Here is a 26,645-nt window from a genome sequence, read left to right on the forward strand (position 1 = left end):
TTTCAAAGTTTATGAGAAAAAATAACACAATTGTGTTTTTAAAATGTAAAGAGAGAGACAGGAAATTATTTGTAAAGAAGGAATTCAGTGGATACAGAGAAATGCGTAATAAGTAGAGTGAGAAAAATAAGGAGAGGGTGATGATGACGGCCAATAGACGAGGTCTATTACCTTCAAAATGACAAAATATGTATTGATTCTAATCATATTCTTGTGCTTGTATTTTATTTTCATAGGGATGATAATTTGGAGGAGGTGATGGAACAAGGTGAAACTAAAAAAGAAGGATCTTCACAAATGTAAGTACAAGGTTGTATCTGTATTTGGCTGTCACATTTGTCAGGAAAAGTAAACAATAATTACTTTTTTAGGTTATCTTGTGTGGGAATTGAAGCAAACATTGACGAGGAAGAGTTCAACAATATTCAAAACTCTGTGTAAGTATTCAGATGTTAATAAAATGTGTCTAATTTTCCATACTAAAAACTTTATATTGTGTATATTCAGGATAGAGTCATCAGATGACACATGGTCACCAAACAGAGCAACAGAAGTTGATTCGTCTTCAGAGGAGGACGAAACCATCGAGATGGACAGCGGTACTGATGACAGCGGTGATGAGGACTACACACCTTATATACACATAAGGTAATTCTTTTCGTTTAACATTCTATAAAACTGCAATAGCGCATAGTTAATAAAAAGCTTTTGTTCACAGGACTGGAGCAGCACTACAAAAAACATTACAACTTGAGACTCTGCAAGAAATTAACATAGAGGATACAGTTCATGACTGTAATATCGCAGAAGCTACTGACCGACGTTTGACAAGCAAGAAAGGTCTTCCTCGACGCTACAAGCTAAGGCCTGAGGATCCAAAGCGTTACGGTTTGCTGTCCAGAGTTCCTGCACCATCAACAGAGGAACTTCTACAACACCTACGGACTTGCGGTGATGGTAAAATAAAACATTATCTGCCTTACATCTTCCGCACAATAGTCCATTGCTAATTGAGTTTATTTTTTATTTACAGGTAAAACTTTGCCACAGACATAGGTGTTGGGGGGAGGCAAGAGAAAACCCAAAACCTTCTTTATTTTTGTTTCCTGTTTTTTTTTTGTTGTTGTTGTTTTTTGAAAATAAAGATATATTTTGGGGAAATAAGGACTAATAATTTAAAAATGTATGTAAAATGTTGGAGGTAGACATAATTTTTTGTTGTTGTGCAGGAGTCTTAAAATTTATGGTATTTTTACAAATGCAACACAGAGTTGTGCTTTAGAACACTTTATTAGAGCATCAAACAAAAATATATAAAAACAAACGTATGTAAAATATCAAATATATACATTTATTTACAATCGTCTTGGAATAAAACCATTGTAGTTACCATTGGGGTCAGGGAATTTTGCAGAATAAACTCCTCCATGTGTGGTACAGTTGAAATACATGTCTGGGGAGGCTGTTGGCAGCATTTCTTTTCCAAATCAGTTGGCATATCTCTGCAGTGGGAGCATACACACCATGAAGGTTGATTGGGTGTTGGAGGTGTTGTGGCAGGTGGATCAGAGATGGCAAGTACATCAAAGAGAACACCAATGTCTGTCCAGCACCGTGGTAAGGATGTCAATAGCCTGCTGAGGGTTCAGGTTCTGTATGTGTTGCTACAGAAGTGGAAAGAGATGCTACAGCAACAGTTTTTAGGATAATTTAGTGTAATTTTGTTATGCTTACACATTCAAAGTCTATTTGCTCGGAACAAAGATTCCGAACTCGAGAGAGATCTTCATCTCCAAGGTCCACAGCTGAGTGTCTCACACTTCTTCGGCCTCTGGATGCACCGCGGCCTCTAGACACACCACGGCCTCTGGATGCACCGCGGCCTCTGGGTGCACCACGGCTTTGAGATGATGGTGGGCATCTCCTTTTTGCACCACGTCTTGAGGATGCAATAGGAGGTTCAAACTCTTCCTCAGAGGATTCCTCAATCACTGAACTCTAAATTGTATTAGAATAAAAAAATTATACTAATATAAAAAGTACTCTTGCATATTAATCAATTTTGACACAGATCAGGTTTGCATCTAGTCAAAATTTGGGCTAAACCAACAATAAACAGAAACCCTATGAAAACAACCATGATTATAGGAGGACTACACAGAATGCAGTGTTTATTCATGATTTCCGCATAAATTATTTATATGCTTTGATATATTCATCCCATCTTGAATGGCAAAGCAATTAAAAATAAGCTAGTTACTTGCAATAAAATGCTAACAATTTGATAGGATTAATTTTATTTACAATATAGATTGCCAACTGTTACTGGTATTTTAAAATATAAATATATTTATAGATATTCTTTATAAAATGCCTTTTGTAAACAGTAAGTGTTTAATGTGCTGGTTAAATACAACTTTCTTACCTCAGATAACTCCATTGCTAACACTAGCTCAGCTCTATTACAAGAAGCAATGCTCCGATGTTGACTCTGCTTTTCCTGTGCTTGCACATTGGGAGGTGTGGCTTTCGGCTCTTTCAGGAAGGGCGGGGGAGTGAGCAACAGCTGTTCGAATTCAAAAATCTCCTCCTCCTCACCCTGACGGCGTCATCCTGCGGACTGTGCCTTTAATGAGGTTTGTACGGGTGCTTAAAAGGGTTATAGAATTCAAAACCATGTTTATCTTGTTATGTTGAATATTGACAACTTGGGGTGGTAAATGTAGCATACCAAAAAGTGTGTGCAGTTTCTGACCTGCCTTTCTATGTAAAGTAGTAATATGACATAGAAACGGTTCAGTCTGAGCAAAGCTGGAGTAACGCATCATAGGTGCTGTTGCCCTGATGGACACAGCCCTATAAGTTTTCATGTCCATATCCAGGTTTCCCCCCAGAAAATGAGCGGGGGGGGGGGGGGGGGGGGGGTGTTGCACATGTACCACTGAGTACGTTTACATGCAGCCAATATCCGGGTTATGATCGGGTTAAAGTCGGGATTCGGGTTTCTGAGTTGATCAGAATAACCCGTTTACAAGCATAAATAGAAAGAGTTACCTCTAACTTGCATAACCCGATTTAAATGCGGACGTTGGGGTAGCGTCAGGACGTATGGACTACTTCCAGACGCAATATGCGTCATCTCCGGTTCTTCTTGTTCCGGTATCCGTGAAAACAACAACATGTTTCCCAGTTCGGAAGAGATAGTGACCGCGCTTGTTTGCGCTTTAGTTTCCTCGTCACTCAAAGTGTGGTGCTGTGCCGCGACTCGCCATTTTGCTCCCAACTTGTTGTTTACTTCCGGTGTTCTGGCGCATACAAGACGTCTCGCTACTCAAAAGACCAAGATTCTTTGTGAACAGAGCATGCGCAGAACACACGCTTTGATGGGGATATCCCAATATGCGTTTACACGACCAAACATTCAGGTTAGAAAAGGGTTACCCCAGGTGTAGTAACCGGGTTTGTAAAAACCCGGTTATGAGCATATCCGGGTTTTTGGCGGTGTTTACAAGGACCTGCGGAACCGGGTTATTGTGAATATTCGGGTTTTAAAAGGGTTACTGGCTGCATGTAAACGCACTGACTGCTGTTTCTCATCAGAATCAGCTGATGGAGGGCTCTAGTTTCGTTGTGCCGTTCGTGTCAGCGGACACAGTAGGGTCGGGGAGGGGGGCGGAGCATGACGCTTAGCTTGGCGGGTGGCCAAGCAAAGCCTTGCTTATAAAGTGCTGGGGGGAAACCCTGCATATCAACATCAGTAATATATAAATCTTAGTAACGATAATGCTAACTGTAGAATAATGCTACCCCGGGCTACCACTAACGCTCAACATGCGTGGTTGTCAGTTTGATCCATAGCGTGCCTGTTGAGTTGTAAAACCTTTCACAGAGTTTCCTTCCTCAGGCAGCGGCATAAAGCCATCAGGGTAAACAGGCCAATTAGCATGCAGGGTGTTTAATATTCATGTCCTGTCGAGGCTGCAATGCAAACCAGCCTTTACATTTGTAGCGTCATGAATGCCCTGTTTTTGACCTAAAGGTCATGATCTGCTGCGTCTGCTCGAGCAGAGACATAAAGTCTCTGACAGGCTAATCTACATGAGATAGCGGCCAAGGTCTTTCATGCACTCTGCTCATCTGAACTGCTTCACCTCTGTTAAGACGAAGACAAAGAACTATTTACTGAATTCACAGATAAAAAAGGTGTGGGTTCAACTTTCATTTTGGAACAATTTTTCAAGCAAGGGAAGGGCATGATCTGAGCAATGTATGTTTTATTTTGTGGTTTTGTGTTCTTTATTTGAGAAGTCCTTGTGGTTTGTATCTTGAGACGTGCCATATAAATAAAATAGTACATATTAATTCCTGTATGTGACACATGCATGAATAATAATCACTTTTTGATTCTGACCCACTTGAGCGATTCCTTATTTTACTGTGAACTTGCTTTAATTTGTCCAATTCCTTAATTAAATTATATTTTCTTGATTACTTTAACTCATTAACTGCTGGCCATTTCCTGATCAGAAAACCCCTTTGCTGCCAGAGTTTTTTTTATAGATAAAAATATATTTATATAGATTGGCTAAACATTTTCTGTGTAGTTATGGTGAGTGCTACTGTCTACATGGTCTGGGAAAAAAGGAATAATAATGTGATTTTTTTTTTTACTTACTTACCCACCTACCTACCCGTAGCCGCCCCCAGTGGGCCTTGTCCTTGTCCACCCCAGAGAAAGGCTGCTCATCTTGCGCAATGACTTAAAAAGTATTTTTTTCAGGTAATGTTCTCAGCCTGCTGACTGTCACGCTCATAAAGATCGTCATAATCATCAGCTTTATTGTACAAAATTCAAAATGATGCACCAAGGTGCTCAACTCAGGAAAAAAAACATGCAGTACAATCAAAACAGCTAATGAATGTTGGTGAGTTGAGATGTGAAAAGTCACCTCAGTCCATCCAGAGTTTGCTTATAAAAAGTCGTATTAAATCTGTTGTGTTGCAGCGTTTTAACGAACTTCCCCTCGCAGTATTTATTTATTTTTGTTGCAGAATGCAACGTTTACATCATTCTCCCAGACGGTGTAAAAGGGTTTATGTTTTTGCCACGGTACGTCTGTGCAGTGCGAAGCAAGGAGAGGGGGGTTGCAACATGGCACACAGGGTGAGTGACCGGTTATTGGCAGATCATTGGCACATCCGGGTTTTTTCATCCGAATTGAATCTGCCGCTGATTGATCGAAATTGAAACAATAAACATTAATATTGTTTTTTTGTGGAAATAAGATGCTTTACTTTGTGAAATCATCTTTTGCTAACTGAAAGGAAAAATGGTGTAAGATGTATGTAGGTAAGGACAGCATATGTAAAACGGAGAGCTGTAGCAAAAGGCCAGCCTTGTGCGCTTAGGGGTATTAATCGAGTGTGTTTTAAGTCAGTAGTGTTGTTCCCTGGGGGTTACAAGAACCATAAAAATGTGTTCCCTCCATGTCTGAATGCATTTGAATAATTTAATCAGGGAAAGCTGGTATTGCTTGAGAGACAAGAAACAGACTTCCAGAATTTTTACAGTAAAATTACAAATTCTACTTCTGTCTGAGTCTGCATCTCAGACTTCTGAATGCAGCTTGGAAGTGAGCTGTTTGTGATCCAAATGTCTGCTTTCATCATTTGAAGTGCATGTCGTAAATCCATCAAGTATGTGCTACTTGTAAATGGAACACAAAGCTGCCAACATCTGAGGTCATGTGTCTGTAAAGTGACTTTTAACAGTGCAATCAGCAATCAGCTGGAATCATATGGTTGTTATTGAAATTATGCTTTCAGCTTGGAAATAACTCTCAGTGGAAATTTATGTAGTGTGGGCATCCCTGACAGTGGGAGGCCTGCATTTCTGCAGATTTACTCAGATAAAATTAAATAGCTGCTTGTATTTTCACTAAGCACAATAGAAACACAAATTCTGTGCACCATGCTTATAGATATCTGAATGCATTGGGTTAGTTCTGTATATACTACTTCTTTTATTTCACATACATATTATTCATGTAAAAACACAGCTCTAGCCTAGAATCAACTAAAACATTACTGCAGTGAGGGCTGTCTACGTGTCACTAAATCAGATTTTCTTTTTAGCACAGTGACACCATTTTTAAGCATCATAAATGCAGCCTTTCATAGGCCCTTACTGTAAGGCTAATGACTATCCTAAGACACTCATATGATGCTATAGACAATACGTCACACCATTCTGGGGTGAAGCAGTGAATAAGGCCTTGTTCTTAGGGATGAGTCATGTAGACTCAGGCCTGATTTAGCCAGCTAGCTATGGGTACACCATCATCAGACAGAGCCCAGCTGGAGTTATCTGTGAGGATTTAGAGAGCAGGTGCTGAGGTAATGACATAGTTCATGTTGCATCAACATTAGGACCTGATGGGTAATTCTATCAACAAAAAAAAAAAAAAATACAGTTTAGTGCTGAGCAATAAATCTAAAATTTGTCATAGAAATTTCTGACTAACTGATGTAATTTTTTCATGACAATAAATTCTCAAAAAATGAAAGTATGTGTTGTGGTTGGCGACATTCATGTTCCTTTAAGAAGCCGTACCACCTTGAGTCATAGTGGATTCCTTTTGTTTTTGGGCAGACATGTAGTTATGGTCCAGTTATTGTTATCGAGGCTAACTTCTCAATATACCGTGATACTGTATTGAGGCCATATTGCCCTGCCCTAATACAGTCAGTGTCGTTTTATAGTCCTAATTAAGCAGTTGGACATGATTTTAGCAGCAATCCTTCCAACTATTTTCCAATTAATTCCTCCACAAGATTTTAAAAAGCAGCGTCCAGCCAATACAGGCTGTCCGTTTCTGCCAACAAAGCAAATTAATGCATGTGTGGACATGCATCTTGGGAAAGTTATTGTTGTCCTTGTTTGTTGTGATTGATGCATGCGTGCTGATGTGGGTGTTTGTGTTGATGCCAGGATTTCAATGTGTTGTGTGGAATTGTTAGCACAGACGTTGGATAGTATGGCAGAACTCGGCACAGATGGCCTTCCTGTCGTCCCTGGCTCCTTCAGCAGCTTGACGCAGAATCAAGCTCAAGCAGAACATCGCAGTGTTTTGGATTAAACAAGAAGCTGTGAGAATGGCAGCAGGCTGATGTATCACGCTTGAGTGACTTTCACAGGTTCAGCAAACACTTTTCATGTTCCACCTTGGTTGGCTGCCTTTGCTGCATTAAGAAAAAAATCATACAGTTTAGTAAGAAAAGTTGCTATTCATCCTTTCTTTAAAATACACAGTGAGTTTTTTTTTTTTTTTTTTGATTACCAAAACTCAAAGATTGGATGTTCATCTATTTCTGTTTATCCTTTGGAGTAAGCCCCATTCAAAATGACTACCATAGCTAATCAACATTAGGCTAAAAAAAGGGCTGTAGCTCAGTCAAATGCGTTCATATTCATTTAAAAGTTTTCTTTTGGTATTTGCTGATACTGGCATGATTTTGTTTGCAGGCACTAGAGTTGTCACGGTAACCGGTGTAGTGGTAAACCCCGGTAAAAAAGTTGACAATAACAATAACCGTCTTGTTTAAAAAAAAAAAACTATATTATCTTGGTGGGTTACCATGGCTGTGGTATAGGCGCGGTGACCCTTACCAGCCACTGTATCATCTGCTGAAGTTGCCGGCGACACATGCGCGCTTTGTTGTTTACAACCAAAACTTTCTTGAAGCTAAAGCTGAAATAATGGCCAAAGGAGGAGATGGCAGCGCTCAGGACATGTTTTATCCCTCAAAGAAGACAAAGTCGGAAGTTTGGGCATCTTTTGGATATTTGAAGAATGCAGAGGGACAGTTGATAGAAGATGGCTATTCAGTTTGCAGCACATGCAGATAAAGTGTCTGTGAAAGGCAGCAACGCTTCAAACCTCAAGACACATCTGCGTGACCATCACCCACAACTCTACAGTCAACGCAAGGCAAGCTAACGTTAGCGTTTTAGCTAAAATGTGTGGTCCGAGGACTTGGGTTGAGGGAGAATGCAACGAGTCAGTATATAAAGCAGCCGCAGCGCCGCTACCTGCATATAAACCGTGTCACGGAAACCCCCATGTTGAAATGACGCTATGCATTACGGGGCTCCCAGCGGCAGATTATAGTTGGTCTCTCTCCGAGAATAATTATAAATTTATGACATTTTCCCAAATCTGCAAAGCTCACTGGAAGGACACAAACCGAGGAGCAGTAGATGCAGAAACTACCGTTGTTAAGAGATGTTTAACTTTGAAAATGTGGGCCCAATTTTAATTGTGAAAAACGCCAGCAAACCGACCCCCCCCCCCCCCCCCCCCCGGTCGCTTCAGGTCTATGACGTCATCAACAACTAGTCAAATTCAACTAGATTTTCATTACTTGACTGTAGACTTTAAAAAAAAATCAGTCATGCAGCCCCTAGTATAAGATCTATTTGGCACTTTTGTTGGTAACATTGATATCTTGAGATTCTGCACCCATGTACTGCCTTAAGGAAAATGGCAAGACACAGAAGCAGTTATATAGACAGTAGTGTACAGGCAGTTGTTGGAGACACAACGATATTAAGCAATAGAAAGGAAACTAAGACAGTGAGCCCGGCTGTCTGTCTCTGCCTTTGATGGGCCTGCCTCTACCATCTGAATCATTTCAAGCCAGTGTTGCCTAGCTACTGTGAGCAGAAAACATAAGGGATAGAATGGAAAAGAAGAAAGAGATAAAAAAAAGAAAGGAGGGTGGGTTTACAGCTCTTAGCAGGGTGCAAAATAAATCAGTAAATGTATGTGGACCCTTCAACACCCCTGCTTGCTTTTGCTCTTTTACTAGTCTGATCATACACACATATCTCGTAAAACCAAGTGAAACAGGGATAGCTGGATCTGTTTTTGTAGAGTAATGTTTCATTCTGTTCGCAAATTGCAAAAGAAAGCGTCTTGAGTAATTAGAATAATGAAAAATGCACAAGTCAAGGTTGGACAATTGGACAAATGTATTGACCGTGGCCAATAGGCTGAACCTTTCACCAATCGTTTTTATGAGCAACAGTGTTGAAGTAGTCTCGTGGATAAGACGTTACAGACATTGCAAATCAGTGTTTTTTTTGCAACACTTTTTTTATGTACTAGGGATGTCCCGATACAACTTTTTCACTTCTGATATTATACCGATTTTGCAGCCTTCAGTATTGACAGATACCAATATCAATCTGATATGATATCAGCACAAATCATACATACTTTTAACTATTTCGTAATGTGGAATGTATGAAAGGCTTGATATTACTCAATCAGAGAACAAGAGCCAGCAACATTCAGAATGAAAAAATTACACTTTTTTTAACTATTGATTGCAAAAATGTGAGCCTTAACGTAGTGCTTATATCGGAGATTTTTGATGCAGTCCAACATAATCTGATGCAGTGTTGTTGGGCCGATATCAAATTACTTCAGATATCGGAATGGGACATCCCTATTATGTACATAGACATATTGTAAATCAGTTATGACTCTTGGAATTTCAAAGATATGTCATTCAAGGATTGAATTATAACTGTAAAGTCAACAAACCACTCAGAAATTCTAAATGTCTCAACTCAAGCCTCATATCAAGTAGGGTTGTCACGGTGTGAAAATTTAACCTCACGGTTATTGTGACCAAAATTACCACGGTTTTTGGTATTATTGCTGTATTTTTTTAAACACACTACATTTTCACACATTTAAATAAACCCTGCATGTCAGGAAATATTGTCCTCAGTTTGTGTCTAAATTTAGCCTAAAATGTGTTATTTTGTAATTACGTTGTTTATTTGTTTAAATTTTTTCCCTTTAGTCTTTAAAATACCAATATTTGCCCATAACTTCTTATTTTTTGTCTGTTTGATGTCATCATTTAAAAATATTAGATCAGATGATACTCAGTATTCAAGTAGCCTTCTAATCAGCTACTTTTTTACCCTTGCTTGAGTAATAAACCCTATATCAGGAAAATATTGTCCTCGGTTTGTGTCCTTCCAGTGAGCTTTGCAGATTTGGGAAAATGTCATAAATTTATAATTATTCTCGGAGAGAGACCAACTCTTATCTGCCCCTGGGAGCCCCGTAATGCATAGCGTCATTTCAACATGGGGGTTTCCGCCACACGGTTTATATGCAGGTAGCGGCGCTGCGGCTGCTTTATATAGCGACTCGTTGCATTCTCCCTCAACCCAAATCCTCGGACCACGCATTTTAGCTAAAACGCTAACGTTAGCTTGCCTTGCGTTGACCGTAGAGTTGTGGGTGATGGTCACGCAGATGTGTCATGACATTTGAAGCGTTGCTGCCTTTCACAGACACTTTTTCTGCACGTGCTGCAAACAGGATAGCCGTCTTCTATCAACTGTCCCTCGGCATTCTTCAAATATCAAAAAAATGCCCGTACTTCCCACTTTTGTCTTCTTTGTGGGATAAAAAAAATGTCTTGAGCGCTGCCGTCTCCTCCTTTGGCCATTATTTCAGCTTTAGCTTCAAGAAAGTTTTGGTTGTAAACAACAAAGCGCGCATGTGCCGCCAGCAACTTTAAGCAGATGATACGGTGGCTGGTAAGGGTCATCGCGCCCACACCGCAGCCACGGTAACCCACCGAGATAATATAGTTTTTTTTAAAAACAAGACTGTTATTATTATTGTCAACTTTTTTACCGGGGTGTACCGCTACACCGGTTACCGTGACAACCCTAATATCAAGTCATCTTGCACAAAAATGTTCTTTTTACATCCACAAGAATCCAACATAATACTTAGTCCACAACAAGTCTTGCTTCCATTATTCTACATATAAAACCACTAAAATATAAAGAAAAATGCCGTCTTTAATCATAACCTCAATTTAGCATTCACATATTGGTGTCACATTTTGATTGATATCTAACCTGATCCAAAAGGTGAAGGGTCACCCCCCTCTGCTGATGCAAAAGCTTCAACTATTGGCCGATAGGTCTGGAGTCCTATGCAGCATCAAACGTGCAAACAAACATGTCTGTCGAACTTTTACTCTGCCTGTGAAAGTGATTTAAACTTCGCAACAAAAAATACAGCACATGCTTGCTTGTTAAAATGTGTCAACACTACGGCTGCACAGTATATGGAAGTATTTCCACTTCCGGTTCCGGTTGAGTGAACGCTGGCGCGTCTCGCTGCCGCTGCTCGCTGGCAAACAAACTTTTTGTATTTTTTTTCTTCTTTTTCCCCCTAGTCACATCCCTGTGTCGGTGAAAACTCATTTTCACCTACCTGCTCAGCTTGCGTTCTGGTTGCACATCACCACCTCCCTGCTCCACTCCATAATGTGGTCCAGCAGGATTTCTGTGTGCCTCGCACTGGCCTGGATCATCCTGTCGCTCATTCTTCTGTCCGTGGATGGCCTTCTCCAGTACTCGGCGGCGGAGCTCTTCAACCTCCGCTTTCACTACTCCGGATCTCCACCACCAGCTCTGTGCCTCTTCCCCGACATCACCTTCCAGCCTCGCCGTCGGTATATCCATCGGGGGTCCCGGCGGAACCTCCATCTCGACTGCTCCAAAGGAATACCCTCCTTCTGGTCCACGACTAGCCGGCGGCTACCCAGGAATACCTGCCGAGCTGCCGACTCCAGCGTGTTAGCCCGGCTGGCTAGTCGGGCTAATGCTCCTGTCGCCAGGGACTTCCGCACTGCTAATTTTGGTCTTCTCAACATTCGCTCCCTCTCTGGTAAAGGACATCTCCTCCAAGATACCATCAGTGACCATAAGCTAGACTTTCTTTGTCTGAACGAAACATGGCAACAACCCAGCGATTTCTCACAACTCAATGACTGTACTCCTCCCGGATTTGTTTACCTCTCCAAACCCCGTGGGTCGGGCCGCGGCGGTGGTCTCTATCGCGAGACTTGGAAGGTCCTTCCCGTAAGCCTTCCTCCTCTAACCACTCTGGAATGCCTCGCCTGTCAACTCTCCGGCCCGACCCCCACAATAATTGTCACTGTTTATCGTCCCCCCAAGTTCAGCCCTGAGTTTTTAAATGAACTCTCTGCTCTTTTATCCCATCTGTCCTCCCTTTCCCCAAATGTAATTTTACTTGGTGATTTTAATATTCATATGGACAATATGGCCCTCCCCCTCAGCAAAGACTTCTCCTCATCTTTGGACAGCCTCAGTTTTCATCAATATGCCAATTTTCCCACTCACATTAAAGGTCACACCCTGGATTTAATCTGCTGCTCCCGCCTGACCCCCTCCAACTGTACAGCTGACCCGCTCCCTTTCACGGACCACTTCCTCATCTCCTTTTCTGTTCCCCTCTGTCTCTCCATCATCAAGTCACCACGTATCATTTCTTTTCGTAATATTAAGGACATTGATCTAGCCTCCCTGTCCTCCAGTTTTGCCACCTTGACCCCTAATTTGTCCTCTACTCCCGATGATCTTGTCATTCAGTACAATAACGGTCTGGTTTCTATCCTTAATTCATTTGCTCCCATCAAATCCCGCTCTGTACATTTTACTCGGTCTGCTCCATGGTTCACCCCTGCCCTTCGCTCCTTGAAAGCTACCAACCGGAGGCTTGAAAGACTCTACAAGAAAAACGGTCTCACCATCCATAAAGACTTATATTCTGCTCAGATTTCTCTCTACAAGGACTCCATCTCCCATGCCAAATCTCAGTATTACTCCGGTCTCATCTCGTCCAACTCCAGCAACACTAAAACATTATTTTCCATCATGAACAGCATTTTTCAGCCTCCCGACTCCCTACCCATCCATCTTTACTCTTCAGAAACCTGTAACTCTCTCCTTCAGTTTTTTAATGAGAAGGTCAATAGAATCCATCTCTCTTTACCTCATTCCTCCCCTCCCTCTCCTGATTTATTTGAACCCACCATTCCGTTCTCCTCCTTTGAACTTCCCCATCCCTCAGAAATATTAGATTACATCACCAAATCCAAACCTTCCACCTGTCAACTGGACCCTATTCCAACTGTTTTAGTTAAATCGTGCCTTTCTTCTCTGCTCCCTTTTATAACAGCCATTATTCATTCCTCACTATCCTCTGGTACGGTCCCATCCCTATTCAAATCCGCTTCAGTCAGCCCTATTCTAAAAAAAACCTGGTTTAGATCCCAATGATTTCAATAACCTCCGTCCCATTTCCCATCTTCCCTTCATTTCCAAAGTCCTTGAGAAAACTGTTGCATCTCAGCTCCATTCCCATCTCACCCGCAATAACCTTTATGAACAGTTTCAGTCTGGCTTCCGTCCCCACCACAGCACAGAAACAGCTCTCATCAAGATCACTAACGACCTACTCATTGCTGCTGATTCTGGTTTAATCTCTATTCTCATTCTCCTCGATCTGAGTGCGGCCTTTGACACCATTTCTCATCCCATCCTCCTCAATAGACTCTCTTCCTTAGGCATCACTCACACCCCCCTCAGCTGGTTTCAATCTTACCTTACTGGCCGCACTCAGTTCATCCAGTTAAAATCCTTTACCTCAGAACCCTCCCCAGTCAAGTCAGGTGTGCCCCAGGGCTCTGTCCTGGGGCCCCTCCTCTTCATAGTATATCTCCTCCCTATCGGCAAAATCTTCCGCAAATTCAATATCCAGTTTCACTGCTTTGAAGATGACACCCAGCTCTACATTTCCAGTAAGCCCAACTCAACTCTCCCACCATCCTCCCTTACACTCTGCCTCTCTGAAATCAAATCATGGTTCACCTTTAATTTCCTCAAACTCAACGGCAATAAAACTGAACTTCTTCTTGTTGGCACTAACTCCACCCTCTCAACATCTGACAGCTTTTCTTTAACTATTGACAGCGCCACAGTCTCCCCCTCGCCTCATGTCAAGAGTCTGGGTGTCATTCTCGACAGCTCACTTTCTTTTCAAGCTCACATTAATAACTTAATTCGGTCAGCATACTTCCATCTACGTTCCATAAACCGTCTTCGTCCCTCACTGACCCCTCACACTGCCGCCATTCTCGTCCACAGCCTCGTCACCTCCCGTATCGACTATTGCAATTCACTTCTTTATGGTCTTCCCAACAAACTCCTTCATAAACTGCAACTGGTCCAGAATTCGGCAGCCCGTATTATCACCAGAACCCCTTCCTTTCACCACATCACGCCGGTTCTCCAGCAGCTTCACTGGCTCCCAGTTAAATTCAGGTCCATCTTCAAAATTCTCCTCCATACCTTCAAAGCAATCCACAACCTCTCTCCTCCATATATCTCAGACCTTATAAGTATTCACACCCCGTCCCGTTCACTCAGATCTTCTTCTTCCATCCATCTTGCGGTTCCTTCTGCCCGTCTCGCTACCATGGGGAGCAGAGCTTTCAGCCGCTCTGCTCCTCGACTCTGGAACTCACTTCCCCCAGACATCAGGAACGTCGACAGTTTTACCCTTTTCAAAACAAAACTCAAAACACACATGTTTAAATCTGCCTACAACCTCTGATTTTATTGAAATGTTTCTCTCTGTTTTTTCTTCTTTGGGTTTTATTATTGTTTTATTGTATTTTATTACGTGTTTTGTGTAAAGTGACCTTGGGTGTCCTGAAAGGCGCTTTGAAATAAAATGTATTATTATTATTATTATTATTATTATTATTATTATATCGCAAATGAATCATTATCGCGATATCAGCATGTGCAGTATGCATATCGCAAAGAACAAATAAATATCGCAAATGTTTGCTACACATAATGCATTCTGTCAAACGGTAGCATGATGTTTTGTTTAACAAATCAAATAGAGCTCTACACACATTTGGCCAATTGGGTGGGTTCTCATAGGTTAGATGCCTGCACCCGAGGCAGACGGCACTTAATTTTGATGGTTAGCAAACACCTGTGTTAGCTTTGTTCTGCTCTTTCTGCTGATTCTGCTTTTCCCGGGATCCGCTGATTGCCTTTTCTTGTTCATTTTATTTTTCCCTTTCCTCACATCTTTTGATTTTCTCATTTTTATGATTTTTTTGTTTTTGATTATTTTGTTCAGTTTTTAATTTATCGCAAGTAATATCGTCATCACAATGTTAATCACTGTTATCGCATGTTTTTCATTAATATCGTGCAACCCTAGTCAGCACAGTGGATTTAATGACTTTTAAAGGCCAAGTTCACTAAGAAACCATATTTTTACTTGTTATTTTTGAAAATAGATAGGTCACTCTGCAGGCATGCATGCTGAAAATAGTCTTCTACCCCTGTTTCCTGCATTAGCTGCCAACAGAAAACAGAGAGGGAAACACTCGGGTTAGAAGAGGTAGTGACATTATCACGTTGTGTCAAATTAACATTCATGGACTCACTCATACTGGCTTGTGATGGGTAAGGTTGTTTATTGAGTGTCCAGGAGACGGCAGAACACGTCGCTGATAGTGGAAGCTAACCTTTAGCATTAGCAACATCACAACATGGCAGAACTCCTTAACACTCACCAACACTCGTCTTTATGAGCGTGATACTTGGAAGGCTGGGCAAATAACCAGAAAAATAATTCAAGTGGTGCCCAGAACAGGAAGTGGACCCGCAGGAGAGAAGCATTGATTGGTAGAATTGTTTTGTAATTAATTAAAAATAAAACTAACTAATTAGTAGATTAACAAAAATAATCTGTAGTTGTGGCCCTGGTGGTTGTTGCTGAGACATTCACAATTGCTAGCAGATCATGTGTGATTGTGCAATATTGAGGAATAAATCAACCTTTTTAAATTCATGGTTAGTTTATGCTCAGGATGATTAGAAATGCTGTTTCAGTTTCTACATCTTTGGTTTTAATCTACACATTGACCCATTCCTTCTGTTCAGCCTGACCCTCCAACAATATGTAACCACCACCCCTTGCTCCATTTCCTGTCCATTTCCTGCAACAGAGGAAGTTGGGTGCTTTGGTCTTCCCTAGATGGGAGAAATGGGGAAGGACTCTTGGAGATGGAGGAACTTCATCAGAAGTCACTAGCATTAGTAAGCTCACCTTCTGTCTGTGGATTTGATCACATCCTGCATGAGTGTTAGGTCATCTGGATGAAATAAACTGTTTTTCTTTCCTGACTAGTTTGGATGCAGAGTTTTCTCACTTCTTCTTGCACAGTTTCAGCTCTGAGAGATATTAGTGTGCACTTGCTGAGTGGTTAAACGTCACTGATATTGAAAGGATTGTGCTGCATCATCAACCCACCTTCAGTGCTCTTCACGTCTTCATGCAAACCCATTTTTATGTAACGTGGAGTGTTGATTCTTCCCACTTCACAGCAGTGTGGGTCCCTGTTTGTGTGCCAGGGCCCTTTGAGGCTCTTTAAGTGGCTCTCCAACACAAAAAGACCCAAGTTCAAACGAGTCTGAAGACAATAGCTGCAGCTTTTATTCAACTTACTGGAACAGGCTGTGATCTCAGGCATTTTCTGTTGTTGTAACCACATATTTTACTTCAGTTCAGGACATCTGTAATGTTTTACAGAGAGTAGTTGGACTGAAGTCAGAGGCATGCCAGCATTGATACTAGAAGTGATTTTGATGACTGAAATAGCTTTATTACAACACGTCATTTATACGATAAAGGTGTCTTAGAATTCAAAGCTGCTTGTACATTGTTGAACACTGGCAGGGTGTGTGGTGTCTAATGTACCAACAGGTCTGCGTCATTCCTGAACTTCCTACAGCTGATTGATGACGAGACTGAGATCTGTGCCCCAGACAAGCTGGTTCCCAAAGTCAGCTTGCTCCTCACACCAAACCCTCTGTCAGGTATCTTGGTGTGACATTTGACCCAGCTCTCATGCTGGATTATGTCAGCTGTGATATTAGCTTCGAACAGTCATTGTCACTCATGTGATATATTTGCTTCCCGTGACAGCAGAGAGAACATGAGCATAATTTCATCAAAGCCCTGCGCTTCACCTCTTCTCTCTCGTGATCATTTCATATTTCTCTTCCTCTCCCAGCCTTGTGTGCATCACTTTCATAAGAGGTTATTGCTGACCTCCACCTGCTGTCAGTTTTACCTCAGGTCTGTCACTCTCATGGTTTCATTTTCTGCTTTCTTGTGTCTTTGCCCTGTTTCTTTTTCATCATCAGCCCTTCCGTAGCTGTGTGTCTCATGGCTTACTGAATGTGAAAAACCTATACTCACTGTGTTTCAAGGCTTCGACCCTGTCTGACCCTTCCTGTTTTACGATTTCATCTAAGACGCCCACAAATCCACTGACTGGAGCTGCATTGAGTTTGCATCCTCCTAGCTTTAGAGTTTAATGAGTGACACGTTTTGTGGCCAGAGTGTCTACAACTTAGGAGTGAACCCAAAAAGTTGATGTTTGACTTGGATTGGAACAAAATACTATTGTGCACAAGTCTTAAGTTGTGTTGTTGGGATATTAAAGGACTGCTTTCATCACCTACACCCATGATTTCTATGTGGTCTGTGCAGGTTCACGTTATAATTTATTCCCAAATGTCTTTTTGGGAATTTAACAGTGTAAAGTCATCCTCTAGCATGTTTTGTCCTGTGGATTTAATTCAAAGAAAGTAAGTGGGACACTGAATTAAATATGTCCAGTGGTAAACACAGCAGCTGTCTGTGAGGCAACCGGGGCTGTAGTTGTTTTAGGCAATTGAGAATGGAAAATGGCATGCTTAAAAGAAAAAAGATCAATTGAAAATAAAAAAAAGTTCTATATGCCCAAGGTCTGTTTTTGCAGAGCAGACTAATTACAGAGTAATCTGTGGAATGAAATGTCTAATTTAAACAATGTATTTAAAGAGACTGTGTGTAGTTTTCTGGCACTAGAGGGCAGTACATGCATACATTTCAGGGTTGTTTTTACATCATCTGGCTGTGACTATCGTTAGTTTTTAAAAACTTTACTGTAAATGTTACCTGTCGAGCAGAAATCATGCTACCTCGGCGTGACTCCACAGACTTTGGTGATCGTTTAGTTAATTCTATGTAAAGAATGCAATGCTGATGTTAGTTTTCTGGCGGGGTAGGTTCAATATCTGCTCGGGGTCCTGCACCTGCCCTACCTACCTGCCGTCACCCTATGGCAAATACCACTCAGCCAAAATATAGCGCATCACTTTTTTGATTCTGTTCTTTCACATTGGTTTTGGAAAGAGTTTAGCAGTTCTGTTATTACATTCATGTTTCTTACCATCTAAATGTTTTCTAACGTGGTTAAGTAACTTCCGTAAGTCGTACGTCCAGCCAGTCATCTAGTGTGACGTCATCTGCAGGTGCAGGACCCCGAGCCGGCTCACATAAGGGAACATGGCGTCTAATACTGTGTCCTCCAGAGACTTAGACCTGTGCCCTATTTATTTTAGACTAGATTTTTTTATGTTACAAAGCCACCAATATTTTTTATTGACTGGGTGTCATTTTATTCAACAACATTTTAATGGATATCTGCTGAGGTTAAAGGTAAAACTGCACAATCTCACTTTAAAGAGGTGATGATCTTAAACAGATCGATCTATCTTATTATCGTTCTGCTGTGTTTGCATTACTTTACCAGTGACTTTAATGGCTTTTTTTCACGTTTTAACCCAAAATCAGAGGTTTCGTTTCAAAAGGTCTAGCCATGATGTCTGAAGAACGAAGCAGTTGCACTTTTTAGGTGAATCACTTGAGCAAACTTCCCCCAGCTGTTGGGATGTTAGCTCATTGGAGGGATGATTCCCAGGTAGCAGAGGACCTTGCTGGACTCTGCTATTTTTAGAGTAGCCTGCATCCACATCCTCCCAGGCACTGCTGTGCTGTACGGACCAGCGAGGGGTGTTGATGCTCCTCTTCAGTTGAGTTTCTGACATGTCCTCGCCACTTGGTTGTGCTCAGAGGTGAGCTGCACATGGAGGATACTCAGGTTATGCAGTGAAACTTTTTTGTTCCTGCACGAAACAATGTCAGCTCATTCAGATGGAAAACAGGGACAAAGACGGAAAACAGGGACAGAGACGTTTACAGGCCAAAGTTTTAATAAAAAAAAACATTTATTCAACAAACATTGTAAAGTAAGGCCATGCATGGTAAAGTCTGTTTATGAGTTAGATTTCATCTGTGCACAGATGCAGACTGCTTTCCTGTCCAGATCAGCTGACTGCCCCTGTAGCAGTTTGCTTCTCAACAACAGGATGTTCACATTCTTTTACAGACCACACAAGGTTGGTCCCAACCTTTAGGAACAACCCTTAGACATATCTAACTCAGGCACACTGCTGGCTGTGTCTTTGTGTGCTCCTGCCTCAAACCTTCAGGAACTACCTGATCAAATGTTATCAGAAATAATTTTAAAGCCAAATGGGCCTCTTGAGACTCAGAATGAAACGATTAGTTGCGTACTTTCAAACCAAATCTAATAATTAACTACTGTCTGTTGGACTTATTTCTGTTTCCAGATTTGCCCATGGAGTATAATCCTTCAGACCATCCTCGGGCCAGCACCATCTTTCTCAGCAAGTCACAAACTGATGGTGAGTTCTCCTTTATTAGCATGTCACACTTCTCTGAGTTTTCTCTAACATTTCTTCACTCATTGACTAACAAACCCAACAACAGACGGTTCAAATGTTCCACATCTCTTTGTAAGAACCAAGGAATCTGGAGTCATGGCAGGTGCACACTGCTGCCAAAATAGTATTTGTCCCCTTAGAGTTCTTCTGTTTTGGGTTTGTGTCACACTCAAATGCTTTCAAGAGGAAAAGAGTGAAAAAGTAATTGACTCCTAAAGTTAATAACAAGTTGTAACACACTTGGTGGCAACTAGAGCTGCCACAAATGATTATCTTAATGGTCGACTAATCACCAGTTATTTTTGGCGATTAGTTGACTAATCGTGTTGTGCATAACGTATAGCTCATTGCACCAGGATGCAGCTGCATTAATATACCCATCATTAGCTTCTAATTTGAAGTGTGATCAGTTATGTGCCATCTAAACAAACTTGTTCATTGAAGAGGAGCACTTTTTTAGCACTAACGTAGCAGGAGACAGTAAATCATTAGTGTTTAACGTTGGAGCAAATTCGTGACATACATGTGCTAAAGGTAATGAAATCGACATCACTACTGTTGTTACTACAGCTATAAATACAAGCAACTCCCTGTTGATGTTAGCAACTAACGAGAGGTAATTTGCTTACTTCTGAGCTATGTTGCCTGTCGCCATGATGGTGAGGCAATGGCTGACTCCAATGGCCACTACTGCCCATGTGCCTCAAGCAAAAGGGAAGAAAGCAGCAGTGGTGCAGCAGCAGGCAAGATCAATAAAAAACGGTGCTTCCTAGAATAAACGACGTTGACTATTAAATTTAGTGTCGACTTGTTTGTCAATGTCATTGTGACAAATCGACTAATCGTGGCAACAACTGCAGGCTTTTACATCACTGCTGTTGGAGGATTTTCAGCCTGAACAATCAGTTTAAGGTAATAAAACAGCTTCTCAGTTGGATTTAAGTCAAGACTTTAACATGTCCTCTTTCTTGAGCTACTCAGGGGTGGGCTTTCTGCTCTGCTGCAACACCTGAGTGCTCAAGCTTACGGTCACATGTTCTGCTTCAATAGTCTCTAGTAGAGAGCAGAAGTTATGGTTCCAACAATTACATATAATGCTCCCAAGGATGCCATTTCTGCTCCATCTCCTTTAACCTTACATGAGTTAGGCTTTAGATTTTGTTCTGGGTTGCTTTTTGAGATCATTTAGACCACTCTAGTAATAGTTAGGTCTGTCTGTGGCTGGTGGAACTGAGATCAACTTTTAAATAGTGTGTATGATTTAACAAAGGGGTCGCTTACTTTTTCATGAAAAATGTTTTCTTTTTCTAATGGGGGTCCAAAGTGTCTTTGATGAAATGTTGTAATTTTATTCCACGTTACATTTCTACACAAACCTAGTGACTGATGATCTATACCAGCTGCTTTCACAGTAGATGTTTGATCATCCCTAAGCAGTCCAGATCCACTGTGTGTGTGGGTGGTGTGTGTGTGTGTGTGTGTGTGTGTGTGGGGGGGGGGGGGGCTTAATCAACTGGATTAGCATCAGCCTGAGTAGCCTGAAGGATGATGTATTGATCTGGTGCTGAGACACTTTTATCTGCTGTACTTAAAGCCCTTTTAGTCATTGTTATAATTTTAGTAATTGTAGAAAAAAGCATATAAAACACATGGCTTCCTGTAGGGCTGGGCAATAATCAAAAATGTATCGTTATCGAAATTCTTGATTCTTATCGAGATAATTTTTCCCATGTCAATAAATTTGACAATAAAAAATGAAAAGATGTGTGTAGGTTAGCAACGTTCCTCTTTAAGAAGTTGTACCACCTTGAGCCATGTGACTCAATGTAATACACATGACAGCCCCATCTAGTGGACAACTGTTGCTTCTGCGCATGCCTGTAGTCATCGTTCTTTTATCGTTATTGAGGTGAAATCCTGATTATATTGTGATAATGATTTTAGGTCATATCACCCAGCCCTAGCTTCCTGTAAAGTAACTCAAAAATCTCCCTTTAGGACATAGAAGTCATTTTTCTTGATAAAATTTTTATGCTTTGATCGTTTTCTACACTACGACTTCAGGGCAGACTTGATGGTGATGCTTGTGTTGAATATTCCTGTCACAAACATGGAGAACAACTTGGACTTTTGTTTTTCAGTCTTGGTGTCCAACAAGAGAGGTAAGCCTGTAGGTGTGTGCGGTTTCCGACGGCTGGTTTCGTCCTGCTTTACTGTGTGCTTGGGCTCGACTCTGGAGAACTCCCTCTTGGTGTCGTCTAAACCTGCTGCGTTCATGTTCTTGTTGGCTTCTGTTCTGTAGGCGGTTATGTGCTCCATGCTGAGCTTTCTCTACATGTTCCTTCTACTGCACATGTTGGAGTCCACCTGGAAACGGGCTGCATGGCATTGACAACATTTACATAAACTTTCTTTGTTTTTTATCAGTTGAAAAACGGCCTCTCATTGACAATCCTAGTAAAATAAAGTTTTAATGACACGATGGCTGTGAAGTGAAAAATAGGACATGATTCCTAATCAGCATTGTCTTTTGAACTAAAAGTTTTCACCAGCAGGACTTCTGTTTATTTCTGTTCAAAAGCAATGTGCAGTCATGACTTCTCAGTGGAAAACATGTGCATTAGTGGCTATTATTATTGTCTGTTTCAGTGGTAAGACCCAAGGTGATGCACTCATTTACACGTGTGATGGTTCTGCTTCCTTCTGCTCCACTCTGCTTAGCAAACAGCTATCTGTTATTTTGAGTTCTGGTCATTCAGATCAAATATTAGAAGAACTAAATATGCCATTAGAGAAATGACTAAGTCTTAAGTAAGTTTTTAAAAATTAAATTATGCAAATAATCTAATGTAGGTGTTCAAAGCAAGACTGTTGCTGTTGTTTGTCTTATGAATGCCCAACCTGCAATCAGAAGGATCTAGAGAACTGGCTTGCTGCTTTCATTCACCATAATGTGGCACACGGATCTCAACATTTGTTAATTAGAGCTAATTGACATCTCAGATGAGCAGATATACATGTTCAAAATTAAACATCTAAATTAAATAACGACTGGAACCTGGATGAACCAGTCAGTGTGTTTGATTTATTTTGGAAGCATGAGCACCAAACTGATTAAAGGAATAATAAACCCACCTAATTTAATAGAAATGTAGTATTTTTACAAGCTTTCAAACATTCTGTTTTCAGCTGAAAATGCTGTAATGTTTTGTGAAATGTTGAGAATAATTACCAGGGAAGGAAAGCTGTTCAGTGTGTGAACTTGAGTCCTAGAGATGTGTTGCCCCCTGTCTGTGAGGGCCATGTACTGCATGTGTGCTGAGATTCATGTTACAGCTGTTTTCCCATCTTCCTTTACAGTGAGAGAAAAGAGGAAGAGCCTTTATATCAACCATGTAAGTAAAACAAATGATTTATGCCACTGGATCAGATTTCTCTATCAAGTTTGATTCACGTGCAAATAGTCATTTAAACGTGTTGTGTGTTTTGCAAGTTCACACACATTTCGGAGAACAAGGTAAAGATATTGTAACTTCAACAAACTTTTGTCTTTGCCTCAGTCCTGAGTTTGTTTGTTTGTTTGTTTTGAGTTTTATTAATGTGGTGCAGTTCATCTTTTTTATGACTCATGGTCAGGAGAAAAATGTTGCAATAATCCAGATTTCTGCAAAGCAAATATTATAAACACCTTTGCATGAGAAGTCAAAGATTTTTTTTGCTAAATGTGCCAAATTGGACATAACTCGTACAAGAACCCAAAGCACTGAAGTTTAAATCATCTCTAAAGATTTAGAGAATGAATGTCACCCTGCATGTTCCCACGTCATGAGTGACTCAGGCCTCGGGCTTGTCCAGATAGGAGTGACAGACCCGTATTTGTGTGTTTGTTTTTGGTATGAACGCGTGCATATGGACCACAGCATCAGCCAGGCCCAGTCAGACGGAAGTACAGCTCATGTTCCACCATATTTCTTGACGACAGCACCGTCAGTCAGCCCAACCTCAAATATACCATCAAATGGTAACTCGTTTATTTAACTGACACAATCTGTAATTATAATAGGCAGCAGGCATTTGGCCTTTTGTCCTCTTTTGTTGCTTTCAATACTTTTTTGTCTTTACAGTGTAGCCCTGGCGATATACTACCATATAAAGAACAGGTATGAGAAGTATTTGGCATCTTTTCTTAGTGTAAAATGAAAAAAGAGATGCAATAATTGTCTGTGTTTTTATTCTGTTATGCTCCAGATAGATTTTTCTAGAATTCTCCTATAGTGACCTGTTTCAGATGAATTAAAGGAGTAATTTACACGTTTAATCAGTAGAAATGAACCAGATCAGAGGAGAGCTGCAGACGACTGGATTTAGTCTGATTTGCGATTCTACCTCTGACCCTGTTTGCTTTGCAATGTTGATGTTTTATCTCCACAAATGACTCAAGTTTAAAGGAGTTCTGTTGTGTGGTGGAGTTGCTAATGCTAATGGTTAGCTTCTGCTAGCAGTTTCCTAGATGCTAAACCAACAACAGCTTTTCCCGTCAAGATGGGTGAGTCCATGAATGTTAAATGACAGTGTGATGTAGATTTAGGGCCGTGCAATCTGACTATATAAGATCGTTATTACGGTCTACCAAAACTCTGAAATCCTAGAAACGTTTATTTGTATTCCAACACCCATCTACGCCGTTATTTCTAGATGCGTCTATGGGCACAACATTTGTTTTGTTTCTCTCAGCCGAGTCGCGCTATCTGCTAGTCTGCTTCTGTCAGCATGAACCAATCAGAGCAAGTTTTAGGCAGCGGATTGGCTTGTTTAGCTAGGGTGCTCAGTAAAGCCGAGGAAAATAGGCTAATAATTGATGCATTAAGATGCGGACATAAATGATTACGAATCTTTGAAGAAGCGCATCATACTCGATCACAGCGGCCATCTTGCACCATTTCTGAGCGATCATTACACTTATTCTCACGCGTCTGCTCGATCAGGAAAACCCAGGATCAGTGGTCTGCTCTAAATTAGCATTTGGCTTCGTGGCTTTTATTGGGGACTTTGGTTCGTGTTGTTGTGACCCTTTTAACCGTGGCCGACGACCGGAGTTCTGTTCATCCCATCTATGTTTAGCCTAACAAGAGAATTTTTTTCTCTGTACAAGAAATAAACGCCTGAATTGTCAAAATAGAAAACAATTATGATTAAATCATCTGAGATTTTGCAAGAAAAAAAATCGTGATATGATTTTTTTTCCATATTGACCACCCTTACATTGATCTGTCAGATTTTTTTAAATCCTAGAGTTTCACCATCTATTTCTATCTGAAGCTAATGCAGTTAATAGGTGTAGGAGACTATTTTCATGTTCAGCGTGCACGCTGAAAAGCACAGAGTGATTGATTATAATCAGAAATAATCATTAAAAATATATTTTTTGTCAGTGATCCACACCTTTAAATGGTGCAGTAAAATTAGCTAAAACGTGAAAACCCTTCATTTACTCAGATTTGATTGTAAGGATTTAAGTAGACCTGATTGGATACTATAGCTTATAATCAGTAGGGTGGGTGTCTTTAGGCATGTCACAATTAAACTTGATTATTAAAGGATTATTTGCTGTCATTTCAAGCATATTTCTTCTAATCTCCCCTGTTTGACTGTTTAATACTTTAAAAGTGATATTTTTGTGTGAAAGTGGATTTAAAGGAAATGCACAGAATCAATACTGTACAACTAAACTAAAGATGAATTAGATGAGTTTATTCTGATTTGTTGGTTGTGGACTGCAGGAGAAAGCCTCGTGTGGCTTTTATGAGATTTGCTTCCCAGTTTGACCTCTCCTCTTTCTCATTCCAGAGACGTTGATGGTCGCATGTTGTTAGACATTTTTGATGAGAAGCTGCATCCTCTCTCGGTATGACTTTAGCTGCAAACACACTTTCATTCTGTTTACAGCCGTCACAAATCATCAGCGAAACAAAACAAATCGGCACACACACAGGGAGGAATCCCAGCTAAATTTGTCAGTTCTGTTTACTTTAGCTTATGTTTCAAGCTAACACCGCATTTCTGTTCAGCATTTACACTTTATTATTTTACACAGAAGTCTGAAGTTCCTGCTGATTATGACAAATACGACCCAGAGCAGAAGCAGATCTACCGCTTCGTCAGGACGCTGTTCAGCGCTGCTCAGCTCACTGCTGAGTGTGCTATTGTCACTTTGGTGAGTTTATTCCAGAGTGTGGTGAATAGTGGGCTCACACTGGGTGTGTTCCCCCTTATCTCCTTTCAGTTATGTTGTTGTTCCGATGTCTTCATTTATGGAGCTAATACTCACATTACAGCTGTTGGTTTATCTAAAGAACATCTAACAGGTGAGACCAGGAAGTTAACGTATACAAGAAATGTCATTTTTTCAAATTTTTTGTAGTTTATCGTCTGTTCCGTGACAAAAATTTAAATTCCCACATCCAAGTTTCAACGAATGATTTGAAGGTGAAGTTTGTAGGAGATGAAGGTTTTTTCCTCCTCTTCAGCTCCTCTTCCTCTCATGTCTGCCTGGTAACATCACCCACTGAAACTATGTGTGTGGCCAATGCAGCTGGCCTGGTGGCCTGATACTGGCCTGGGGCCTGGGGCGACGGTGGCACAGGAGTTAAGTGCTCGCCCCGAAATCGGAAGGTTGCAGGTTCGAGCCCAGCTCAGTCTGTCGCTGTCGTTGTGTCCTTGGGCAAGACACTTAACCCGCTTTGCCTGCTGGTGGTGGTCGGAGGGAACGGTGGCGCCTGTGCTCGGCAGCCTCGCCTCTGTCAGTGTGCCCCAGGGCAGCTGTGGCTACATTGTAGCTCATCCCCACCAGTGTGTGAATGTGTGTGTGTGAATGGGTGAATTACTGGTTGTGTTGTAAAGCGCCTTGGGGGGTTCTATGACTCTAGAAGGTGCTGTATCAAACACCTGTCAGATGCTTAAATGTGTTTAAGTAAAGGTATCTTTGTGATCACGGTGACTGGAAGCCTGTAACACCTGTTTCTCTGTTAGTCTCACTGTGTGTTTCTGCTCATGTGGTATTTCACAGCAG

General features: G+C 41.1%; 1 protein-coding gene across 9 annotated transcripts in view; it reads left to right on the forward strand.

The window, feature by feature from the left end:
* ccny (cyclin Y) overlaps positions 1-26,645 on the forward strand; it is a 47,855-nt gene that overhangs the window by 15,318 nt on the left and 5,892 nt on the right. The window contains exons 2-13 of one of the 9 annotated variants that reach the window (XM_070553059.1): positions 237-299; positions 372-435; positions 508-957; positions 1,034-2,636; positions 19,463-19,537; positions 21,718-21,738; positions 22,937-22,971; positions 23,070-23,093; positions 23,497-23,597; positions 23,701-23,736; positions 25,424-25,481; positions 25,671-25,790. In XM_070553059.1, coding sequence (XP_070409160.1) covers positions 19,471-19,537; positions 21,718-21,738; positions 22,937-22,971; positions 23,070-23,093; positions 23,497-23,597; positions 23,701-23,736; positions 25,424-25,481; positions 25,671-25,790 — 462 coding nt within the window. In that variant the 5' untranslated portion in view covers positions 237-299; positions 372-435; positions 508-957; positions 1,034-2,636; positions 19,463-19,470. Of the gene's footprint in view, positions 1-236; positions 438-507; positions 2,637-19,462; positions 19,538-21,717; positions 21,739-22,936; positions 22,972-23,069; positions 23,094-23,496; positions 23,598-23,700; positions 23,737-25,423; positions 25,482-25,670; positions 25,791-26,645 lie in introns of all 9 variants that reach the window. The other 8 variants (XM_070553060.1, XM_070553061.1, XM_070553062.1 and 5 more) reach the window with 8 other exon arrangements.

Source organism: Nothobranchius furzeri, chromosome 7, assembly GCF_043380555.1.
Source record: "Nothobranchius furzeri strain GRZ-AD chromosome 7, NfurGRZ-RIMD1, whole genome shotgun sequence".
In the NCBI taxonomy this organism is placed as follows: domain Eukaryota; kingdom Metazoa; phylum Chordata; class Actinopteri; order Cyprinodontiformes; family Nothobranchiidae; genus Nothobranchius; species Nothobranchius furzeri.